Here is a 12,100-nt window from a genome sequence, read left to right on the forward strand (position 1 = left end):
CTGTGTGGACTTGGTAATGTATAGGAAGGTTGTTTATTGAATATACATCTAGAATCACAGAGGGCAAAATCCCACACTGTAGTATATAAGATTATGAATGTTATATACCTTTTTATGTAACGTGCACTTGGACAGTATATGAACTTTATAAATATGGCGTCACAGACTTGTATTCAGTAAAAAGAATAGGGGAAGACATTCATTCGTCTGGCCTGAGTTCAGTGAACTCATCCCTTGGTCAGTGGTACGTGCTTGTGCCATGTCCTTGGAGAAAAGGGAAAGTAAAACCGTCATTGTGTTTAAGCTGGGATGGGCGGGAGGGAAACATGCATCCTCAGAGGTGCTTGATGAAGGGTGCTTTGAAGCAAAAAGCTATGTAATGGCCATATTTAATATATTTCATTAATATCTACAGATTGTGCTTTTTAAAAAAAATAGTTTCTGTAAAGAGAAAAGAAAAACAACCAGAAGCCACTAGCCCAGGCCTTTATTAAAACATGGTAGTTTTAATACAGCTCTCCGATGACTTTCTGTAGAGAGCAAAGTGCTTGAAGAGCTTATAGGATAGTTTGGGGGGAAGATCAAAGTTCACGGAAGAGTTCTCTATGGAGACCCTCCAAAGGCATGGGGACCTTCTGCTGTGTTAGAGTCAAGGCAGCCAACGCAGAGGTGTGGTTGGTTCCACGGCAAGGATCGGATATCTTGGGTGTAGCAAGAGGGGTGGGAGGAAGAAGCCGGGGCTAAGGCCTTGCCAACGTCAGTTGGACATTCTTAGCCTATTGGAGTTTCTCACAAAGTATTTATTATATTTGTCTTAAAAAGTAATTACAGTGCCCCACATGCTTCTACAGGGTTTTATCTAAGACAGACTTTTCTGGATCTGTTTCCCAACTAATGCAGAAGCGAAACCCGCTTTCTTTGTTACCAGTATACATAATGTTATATTTGTTCTTTTTCGCTTACAGGCTGGAGCCAATGTCCTTCTCCAGGATGTCAATGGAAATATCCCCTTGGATTATGCCATGGAAGGGACAGAATCTAGTTCCATCCTGTTGACCTATCTGGATGAAAATGGTAGGCAGTTGCTGTGAAAAACTATAGAGAGATAGATTTAAATCTATGGTAGAATTACAAATGTGTATTTTATCTATTTTTTAGGCACGCACACACGGTTTCAGATCGATGTGGTTTCCCTAGATTGTGTAAAATGAAGTGTTTTTTCTCTATATAGAATTTCATTGTTCCCCCCGCGATGCCTCGTTGGTTTAGTCAAGGCAGTTTTGCAAGGCAGCAGAAATCTAGAGGCCAAGAATGAAGGAACATTTTAACAAGCATCTAAAGTCCATAATTAGTGGGACTGGGTTTGTAATTATAATCTATTCTCCACTGGGAGGGCAAGGGAAGTGAACCAGCATAACTGAATTCTGAGTTAACGAGAGCGAGGTCATCTGAAGTGTATTCTCTTAGGAGCGGGTAGTCCTCGTGAGTGCCAGTGAGGGAGGACTTAAGTCAAGGGCAGCTTGCACAGCATTCACTGTTGGTGACACGTGGAAACACAAATGTCAGAAGGAAGCGCCCTGGTCATGTTGCTAGCCTGAAAAGATGAGTAGAGCTCCCAGATAGATTCCCTCCCAAAGAATATTTAATTGCACAGACTAAACGTATAATTTCAGGAGCAAGTTCAGCATTGGCAAAGTGGGAGGTGTTTGAAATCCTGAGCCCGATATGGTATGGTATGCGACTGAAGAAGTTTGCCACTTCCCCGCCCCCTCTTTTTGTTTAGGTATAAACAACAACAAAGAAATTCCAGACCCTTCAAGTATGATCTTTTGTCAGAGAAGTTTAAAAGTTTTAAGAGCCACACAGTGCTTGTCACTCTGACCTTCTCGATTCTAAGAAAAGCCCTCACATCTGCCTCTTTTTTCCCTGTGCTCTTTGCCTCCTCCAGATCTCTCGTATCAAAAGGTTTATTCTGAGGATGGCTTAGAATAATAATAATAATTAGCACTTCACAGCCAGGGGTTCTTAAAAAAATAATCTCATGAATTCTGAGAGTGGGTTAAGTACTGTTATCTTCATTAGGGACAATGTGAGCCATGAGCCCAGCTGTCCTACGGAAGGTCACCGAGTCCCGGCCGGGGTGATGGAGGCACCTCCCTCACTCCTTGTATCTGCTCCTTATGTGAGGGTCACATTCAGATCTCTGAACCTCTTGTCAGCGGCAACTTGCTGGGGACAGGTTCCATTATTGCTAAGGAGATTGAGACTTGAAGTTATGTTTGCACACCCCACTGCTGTGAAGTTTATTGTTTCGGCATTTGTGAAACTTGGACTTCACCATGCACGCTTCTGAATTTGCACAAACAGCTCAGTTGTGTTATTAGCTGAGCCACTTCTATTAGCAGATTTCTTCCTTCCTTACTCTGAGTTTCTAATAGCCACGGTAGTAAATAGTTCTCTTTTGAAAACTGAAATGAAGTTACCTTTATTTGCAAAAGAACTAACCTGACTTATAAACCTTTCCCACTCATTCAAGGATTTTGTTCAATAAGAAAATTTGATATTTACAAAGGCAGTACTATCTATCTTATGCAAAGAAAAATAAGTGATTTTGAACGTGACTGAGGGCAAAGAAAGAGAGGGTGGCACAGATTCTCGATGGTTAGGAGAAAATCTGTCATGACGATGGCTGTCACAATCAGTTTGTAAAATACATGTTTGCTGGAACAGATTCAACTTAATATCCCCTAAATTTTTAATTCTGTTTTCCGTTTGTCACTGCTGGTGTGCTGGCCTGTGCCTCACGACCATCTGCCCCTCCCTCGCCTCGTGCATGGTGTGCTCCTATTCTGCCTGGGTCCCTCCTACGTGTCTGTGTCAGCTGCCACACCCATTCGATTTATTCTCTGGCCTCCTCGCTGGCGTGCTTTCAGGGTTATCTGCCATGATAGTGTGGGCTGACATCCTTAGACATTTCTAAGATTCCCTGACTTGATGCGTATTACCGTTTGGCGCTCAGTGTTTCAGAACCACATTCTCAGAACCAGGTGGCTGTCATCCTCGAATATTCTCTGCGCACCATACAGTTTCCAGGCTGAGTACTTAGCACGCTGTCCCATCAGGACGCGTGTGGCAGGAGGCAGGCAAGGTTGTGAGGAAGTTGATTACATGGCAAATCGCTGGTCACAGGTTCTAATTGTACTGTCACCACCGACATACAGCATACACCCGAGCACAGCAATTAACCTCAGCTCACCGCCTGGGCTTCCTGGGCTGGAAAACGAGACAGCCACGGAGGGCTGGTTGAGGACTTGATGCATATTGGATCGGCAGAGCGAGGCGAGCCAGTTGGCTTTCAGAGAAGGCAACTGATTGCACAATGATCGAGCGAGGGAAGAAAGCACTGCAGGGGGGACGGGGGGAGGCACAAGGTGGTCCAGGACAGATGCACGGGTAAAGATATATACATGGATTCTTTTCACTTTGCTGTGCATGCCCTTTCTCCTTCCTTCGAAATTCATCCTTTAGAAAAAAAAAGCTCACACTTATTCTCCTGAGCTCCTAATCTCCTCTCCTTAGCCCACTGAAGTTCAGCCTCTGCCGGAAATGTCCTTCCAAAGATGGCCATTGCCTGCTTGGCTCTCTATTGGCTGATCACCCTTCCGTTCTCCCGCCTGTGTTCCCTCATCCCTCTGTAGTGTTTCCTTGACTTCCATCACACTCTCCCACGAAACCTCGCTCACCTGCAGTGATCATTCCATACCGTCCTCCATTCTCTTTGAGCTCCCACTTACTTCCTTTGGAAGTGTGACCACACAGGCAGATGCCAGAATGTTCTCTGGTTCATCTCACCCTGTTCCTTGTGTTGTGACCGCCTGCCTGCTCCCAAGATTACTCCTGTGGCTCAGATCTCTTAGAAGACCTTCTGCCTTGTCGTGTGCACTGTTCTTAAATATCTTGCCTTGGATATCAGGCGGTTTGGGATAACATACCCAATATTGAAGTTTCATGCCCTACCAAGAGTCCATTTTACCCTTATGACCAGGAATCCAAGCATCTGAATGTCACTTCTCTTTTCCTAAATCCCTCACATCGAATTGTCGCCAAATTTTATGGATTCTCCTTCCTTGACATCCCCGTAATATGTCCGCATCCCTCACCCATTGTGCCGTTGCTGCCTTCGTTAAAACCCTAGGCTTTCTGTTGTGGAAACAGCCTCAGAAACTGGCTTAGCCTTCCCTGATTGTTCTTTTTTTTTTTTTTTTAATTTAAAATAGAGTAAGTTAACATACAGTGTAGTATTGGATTCAGGAGTAGAACCCAGTGATTCATCACTTCATTGTAACACCCAGTGCTCATCTCAACTAGTGTCCTCCTTAATGCCCATCCCCCATTTAGCCCATCCCCCAACCCACCTCCCCTCCAGCAACCTTCAGTTTGTTCTCTGTATTTAAAGGTCTCTTATGGTTTGCCTCCCTCTCTGTTTTTATCTTATTTTTCCTTCCCTTCCCCTGTGTTCATCTGTTGTGTTTCTTAAATTCCACATATGAGTGAAATCACATATTTATCTTTCTCTGACTTATTTCAATTAGCATAATACCCTCTAGTTCCATCCATGTTATTGCATATGGCAACATTTCATTCGTTTTCACCGCTGAGTAGTATTCCTGATAATTCCTTAAGAGACTCCTGGATTAATCAGTCCATAGTGACCTTGTATATTTCTTCCACTTAGTAAAATTAATTTGAAATGCCAATCCTGCACCACCCTCTTCAGAGTCACCCATTGTCAAGGTGGGAGTGTATCCCAGTTTGCTGGGGACGGTCCTACGTTGTGCGTCTGGTAGGACTGATGGAAGGGATGGTGTAGAGGGTTATAACAGCCTTTTGGCTTGAACATGTTTGTTTCTTTTTTCTAGAATCAGCTCCCTTTATTTGCTTACTCAGAGCATCCTTAGTTCCAATTCTAGAAACTAAGAAAATGATGTGCTATAGTCACGGGGCGGGTCACATCAGAGTGACAGACTACCCCCAATACAAAATGGATAATGGAGAAAAAGAAAAGTTGAATTGTTACAAAAAAACCCAATATTGTCTTGAGAGAGACAGTTAAGGAAAGTTAAGATAGGGTTTAGACTGACTTGATATGTCAATGTGATTTCAGTTTTACATATCACCTGATGTTATCAAATGTACTCAGGCAATAGTAATTAGTATCACATGTAATAACTTGTAAATTTCAAGCAAATGATTTTTTTCTTATTTCCTAAATATTTCCTAAATGTGTTCATTTCAAAAAAAATTAATGAATTCCTGTCAAAATAATAAATCCAATCAGGACCTGTATTAGTTTTTTGTTTTTTTTTCAGAGAACAGGATGAAAATAAAACTTAATTTCTTTTTAAAAAGACAGGCTTGGCCTATTTTCTATTATAAAATAGGCTTATTATGGTCTGTTGGTTATATTTTTCCTGGAGTAGCTTAAGACTTTTGAGCAAGAAGAGAGGGAATTTCTGTTCCATTGTCTTGCTGAAAATAGACTTCTGCTTGTTTCCTAAACATATAACAAAAATCTAAAATCGCATCTTACGTGGTATCATATTTGACTCAAAATGAAGTTTTAAAATAGTAAGATACAATATCATAATATTCCCCTCTGATACCTTCACAACAGTGGCTGAAATAGATTGTTTTCTCATGACATGTGGTAAATGAGTGATCTCTAATCTGCTTTAATGTGTCTTTTATCACTGAGCTCTATTCTTCTACAGCTCAATTTTAATGATGTGTGCAAATGATTCTCTAAAAGATACGTACCACTCCAGTAAACACTGCAGTGTTATAGAACTTAGAATAACGTAGCCATCAGATTCTTCGACTTCAGTGTGCAAAATTGAACACTGACATTTGAGAAATAGTATTTTCCAAAATTAACTCACACGTCAAATTCGACAATCCTAAAAATGAGAATAGAGTGATAGTTTTAGTTGGTTCTTAACAAACCTCAAAGCAACTCTTAGGGAAATCTGTTAGTTCTTCCGAAATGGCGTGTGGAAATTTCAAAGCTGGTAATTGGTTTCCCCCCTCCCATCCCCCTAGTGAAATGGGTTTGCTTTGGACAGAGTATTTGAAACAAACCACATTATTCAAATAGCGCATTTTACTTTATTCTGTTTGGGTCTTGCCTGCCTCCTTATTGCAAAGAAAAACAACGAATGCATGGCGTACAGCCCGTGTAATAGAAAGCTGACTACAAAGGACAGCTCACGTCTAGCGAGTACTTGCTCGATTCAGCAAGACAAATACTGTGTTAGGTGCTCGATGTGTTGTCATTTGTCCTCATAACCACTGGTGAAGCAAAAACTATCAGCCCCATTTTGCAGATGGAGGAACTGAGGCAGAAGATGAGTTACCTGTTCCCATTGGCACTAGTATAAAATAGACCTATTATACTATTATACTTATTATATTATGTTAATAAAATACATATAATATATGTGGAATACATAATATATTATACTTATTACTACTATTATTACTAGTAGTAATAGAAGACACGAATAAAGACACGAATAGAAGACACGAATAGAAGACTAGTAGTAATAGAAGACACGAATAAAGACACGAATAGAAGACACGAATAAAATCCAGGAAGCCTGACCCCCAGTGTTCATCCAGCATCTGAGAGAGAGCTGGACCAGGGGGCAGAGGTTCCAGGCTCTAAGGGGAAAATGAAGGCAGATGTGCAACGGCTTGAATGATCTCTGCCCCGTGGACAGATCTCGTAAGTAGTGAGTGTAGCTGCACTTCTTTGGGATATATATCATTCCCTGAGTGACCGTGGATGCAGAAGACCAGAGAGGTTACATACCTTTCCCAAAGTCAGCCCGGAGAGGTCAGGCACAGGCTGGCATGGACAGAAGGAACACTTTGGCATTGGTGCTTGGGTCCCCTGTGCCGACCCAGCCTCTCTGTTTGTGGCAAGGACTGAGTCACATGAGAGAGAGAGAATCAGGGAGGTGGCTGATTTCTAGCAGCCACTGGCTGAGAGGCAGGTGTTAATCACCACCACCATCATCATCATCATCATCATCATCATCATCATACTTTTCACTGAGAATAAGGTGGATTATTTCTCCTTAGTAAACACCTGTTATGTCCAGGAACCAATCCTGGGAACGGGATGCATAAATGTGAAGGTTCGAGCTACCGTGGAGATTCACACGAAAGCTTGGGTGAGAATAAATGCTGACAACAGGTGCTAACAGGAGGGGAGCAGACCTGACCTTTCCATGGCCCATCCCCCCCCTCGGCAAGGCTGACTTCCAGACTTCCCTCAGCTTCAGTTCATTTCTCTTTATTAACGCGAACAGCCATGAAATGTTTGATTGGAGAATCTTTTTACATTTAATTTGAAAACATTTGAGATCTGCAGGGAAGTTGTCAAAACATCCCTGAGAGTTCCCGTATACCTTCTCCCCGCTCCCCCATGCCAACACCCCACACAGACGTGGTACGTTTATCCAGAGTACGGAGTTAGCTCAGGTATGATGCTACTCACTAAACTACAGACTTTGTTCACATTTTTCCAGGTTTCCCACCAAAGGTGGTTTTCTATTCCAGAGATTTCTATTCTATTCTATTCTATTGCTTTTAGGACAACTATTTTGGCCTGAAAATTATAGAGAGCAAAAACCATGTTTTAGAACTCATTTCAGTTCCATTCAAATGGTTTAAACTACTTTGGGCAGTGCACATTGATGATCCATACTAAGACAGTCGAACGTTGAGAGCCTGCCGTGGATGAGGTGTCATGTCACATCTTTGGGATAGAATCAGAGGAAAATTATTCCAGACTATTTTCTAGCGGTAAATAGAAGGCGGGCCGAGAGAAACCATTATGCGGACTTTGAATTCAAGGCAGAAGAGGGGCTTCAAAGAGGAACACGTTGAAAGAACAGTGAGATAAAATTAAGGCTTGACCCCCAGCGGCTGAGAAGCATCTCTGCCTTCTGTTTCAAAGGCTGTTTTCCCCGTAGGCGTGGACCTGACCTCACTGTGCCAGCTGAAGGTGCAGAGACCCGTGAGCATGCTAACAGATGTCAAACACTTCTTGTCCGATGGCGGAAATGTCAATGAGAAAAATGATGATGGGGTGACGCTGGTAAGTTAATATAACTGGCTCAGAAATATTGCTGATGTAGAGGATTTAAGTTGATTTCTAAAGCCTGGAATTGGATGCAATTAACGTTTACAAATGTCCTTTATTTCTGATCATAAAGGTTCTACATATTTATTGTAAAAATCTTGAAAACGCGTTAAGTGCGCAAAGACGGAAACAGAAATCACTTATGTCGCCACTCAGAGAAAAACCAGTGTTTGTAGGCTGATGTATTTTCTTCAAGCTTCCCTTCCATTTTGTTAAAAAGTTTACAGTAATTTTTTAAAGTGTATTTATTTATTTTGAGAGAGCGGGAGAGGGGCAGAGAGAGAAGGAGATGTAGAGAATCCCAAGGAGGCACCTCACTGTCACCTTGGAGTCTCACTTGGGGCTGGAACTTACGAACCCGTGAGATCACGACCTGAGCCAAAATCAAGAATCGGACGCTTAACTGACTGAGCCACCCAGGCGCCCCTGGAATAACTTTTAGGCATTACTTTGTCCATGTGATTCGTTGAGATGGAACTTATGGGAGAATGTTTTCTTTTTTCATTTTACGTAAAACAAATTACAGGTCACTCTGGGGAATGACTTTCTAAATCCAAGTGAAATCCTGTCATTGCTTTTTTTCCACAGCTATCGGGCACAGTGGCAGTAATGAAAAACCAGTACAATTAAATTTGGATTAATTCTCATATAAGCATAATGTCTAGTCATGAAAATAAGAAACATTTGGCACTATTGACTTGCACTGAGCATGCCTGTGTTAAAGTTAACTGTCGTGGAAGTAAATGTACTGAGGCTCAGGGGGAAGCATTGAGAGAAAGTAGATTAGCAGAAGGGGGTATGACGCTCGGAGCGTGGGATGCACAGAAGCCTCTGGAGCCAGTGATTCAGGTTCTACTCTGCATTTTTCCGGAGGTGTGAGGTTGAACACAGCGATGGGAGAAATGGCTTGTCTAAGTGGATAAAAGTTGTGTGAGACCCGATATGGTTTTAGATTTATTAAATGCAAATCGAACACCCTGAGACCTCTGGATAGAATAATCTTCCTAGATACTGATTTCGGACTTTGGACTGTAGGTTTTCTAAAGACTGTCAAGAACATAACTCCAAGTTATAAGCAAAGAGAACAAAGCGTGTTTACAGTTTATTGAAAAATCACATTCAAGTGGAAAAATACTCGAATTAATCTATTGAGGAAGTAATTTATTAACCCCAACCTGTGAACAAAATAATAATGAACAAAGCCACAAAAGCCCTTTTATCATGGGCTTACATTTCTTTGGGGAAGATACATAATATACCATATAAATGAGCTAAATGTGTAACATGCTAATAATGACAAACGCAAAGGAGAAAAGAATAAGATAAGGACGTGCTGGGAGGTACACAGGTAAGATCTCACTGACGAGGAAGTTTGAGTAATGACCTGAGAGAAGTCTGCACACACTGCAGGGGTGCCTAGGAGCATTCCAGACTGAAGAGTGGTACGTGCAAAGGCCCTGAGGCCGGAGTGGGTGTATTAAGATTTAGAAACAGCACAGAGGCCTGTGAAGCTAAGCAGAGTAAAGGAAAGGAGTGAGGTAGCTGGACCGGATCCTGCAGGGTTTGTGTGCCTGTGTGAGGACCCTGCACTTACTCTGAGTGAGACGGGAACACGTGGGAGGGCCCTGAGGAGAGCACAGCCCTGCTTCACTTCTAAAAGCATCATTCACTCTGACTGCTGTGTTAAGGATGGACTGTCAAAGGGCAGGGCTGACACCGAGAGTTCAGGTGAGAGGTGTGGTTGGTGGTGGAGCTCAAAGCTACAGGAAGCTGAGGCTGTGGGAAGTGGCTGACTTGTGTCCGCGTGAAAAGAAGATGCGCTGCGTTTTCCTGATGGCCAGGTGGTGTAGGCAGAAGGACTCCACGTACTTTTAGCCTCAGCACCTGCAGCGATGGAGTTGGCGTCCGGTGAGACCGAGAGGGCTGAGGACCAAATGAGCTTGGAGCAGAAAAGACAAGGACAGCTTGGGAAACACAGAGCTAGATGTGACTCTGAACCTTCTTCATGGAGACGCTGGGTTTGTGGTTGGATATTGGAGTCTGGGACTCAGGAGGCGCCTGGACTACAGAATCACTTTTGGGAACACTAGCATAAACGTGACGTTGAAAGCCTTGACCCTGGATACAATCACACTTCTGACACAGAAGAAGAAGAGAGAATTGAGGACCGAGCCACGATGCTTAGGAAGGAGAGGAAGATCCAGAAATAAGACTGGAAGGAGAAACTCTCAAGGTAGGAGGAAAACCAAGAGAATGAGATGTCCCAGGAGCCAAGGAAAGGAAGTATGATGATGATGAGGAGGAGGAGGAGGAGGAGGAGGAGGGGGAGAAGGAGGGGGTGTGTGTGGGGGGGAACGGTTGACTATCAGATAACCACTGAGAGGTCAAGTGACTGGAGGTGGTGAATTGACCTTTGGACTGTGTATTGGGAGGTCACTGGTCTTTTCACCGAGGGAAGATGCAGTGGAGTGGTGGGCTCAAAATCCAAACTGTAGTGGGTGATAGTTCTTTTAATGCGTGTAACGCATCAATGCCTAACACAGCGCAGAAACCCAGTAGACCTTTGTGTCTTTGTTTGGCTTAAGATATTGCAGATTTATATGCCTCTAAAAAAATCACTGCTAAATAAAAATTGTATAAGTGTTTCAAATATCGTCAAAGGACCCACGTACTTTGGTAGTGAAGCTATTGAAAGAATCAATCAACACAGAACAATAAATTGCGATCGAGTTCCACCATCTTTGACATTCTTTGTGACTTTTTTCTATTGAGCAGAGAGCATAAACATTGAAAATAATTGTTGTATAATAACTAAATGATCATCTTTGATCATTGAGCTTTTCACAAGGAAATTAGTAGTGATCGGGAGGCTAGGAAGTTGTCCCTTGAAGATCACAGTGTTTAGCAAGCGGTAATGTAGTTTGATTCTTTGGTCGGAATCAATCAGTCTATCATGTTAATGACTGCCTTCCCAGAGCTCTCCTCCGGATTGCGTGTTCCTGTCTGTTGTTGGTCGACAGTAAGAAGAAGCCAGTCCACAGATTTCCATATCGTGAGTTGGACTGTCGGTTGTGGTTCAGAATCATTTCCCACACTGTCAAATTGTGCAAAAGAAGACGAAGCTATCAGTGAAAGGCTCAATACCTTTTTCTCCTTTGTTAGAACATGCGACAAAATTACCAAACTTACTGTAGCTCTCTTAAAAAGATCTCTTGCTGTACAAGGATACCCTTTTTAAAAGAAAACAAAACCTGAGAAAAGGATACAACCCCTCCCCCAAAAAAAAGCCTTGTTACAGAGGATATGGAAATGCATTCCTGAGTTTGAGTGCATAGATGCTCTTTGAACATCTACAGTAATGACTTTCAGATACATTATAAAGATGCTGGTTCTTCACTCTTTTGTCACAGACTTTGATATATAACATCTGGCCTTGGGACGAATTTACTTGGTCTGTTGGAAAAGAATTATTCATGAGATGCAAACATCAAACAATTTTATTTCTGACTCCCTTTGTTATGTCAGTAGTGCTGGTTTATCCCTTACTTCTGGGTGAAGACTTAGCCAATGCTATCAGCTTTCTGGCCACAGTTTATATGACGATGCGTAGCCTCAATTTAGAGATTAGAATGTGCGGTCCTTTATGACAGTGAAAACTCCCTGCTGGCATGAAGTCAGGGCTCACTGGTCTTTTTATGTCCTATTACCTTCTAACCCCCCTGGTGTAACTGTGGATTCCTTGTCAAAATTGTGCTTTTAATGTAATAAAAATGGTACCCAGAATTACAAGGAAAGATAGTTCTATCAAAACATCATAATCATAATATTAAAATTAACTTTGTGATATTAATGCACATGCTCCATTATTAATGCACCGGGTAACAGCTTTAA

The 12,100-nt window shown here is 42.4% G+C and overlaps 1 protein-coding gene across 1 annotated transcript in view; it reads left to right on the plus strand.

Annotated features, from left to right (window-relative positions):
* The window catches only part of MYO16 (myosin XVI), a 611,926-nt gene that overhangs the window by 236,581 nt on the left and 363,245 nt on the right, over positions 1-12,100 (plus strand). The window contains exons 5-6 of the mRNA XM_047874837.1: positions 966-1,074; positions 8,040-8,164. Coding sequence (XP_047730793.1) covers positions 966-1,074; positions 8,040-8,164 — 234 coding nt within the window. The remainder of the gene's footprint in view (positions 1-965; positions 1,075-8,039; positions 8,165-12,100) is intronic.

Source organism: Prionailurus viverrinus, chromosome A1 (assembly GCF_022837055.1).
Source record: "Prionailurus viverrinus isolate Anna chromosome A1, UM_Priviv_1.0, whole genome shotgun sequence".
NCBI classification, from domain to species: Eukaryota; Metazoa; Chordata; class Mammalia; order Carnivora; family Felidae; genus Prionailurus; species Prionailurus viverrinus.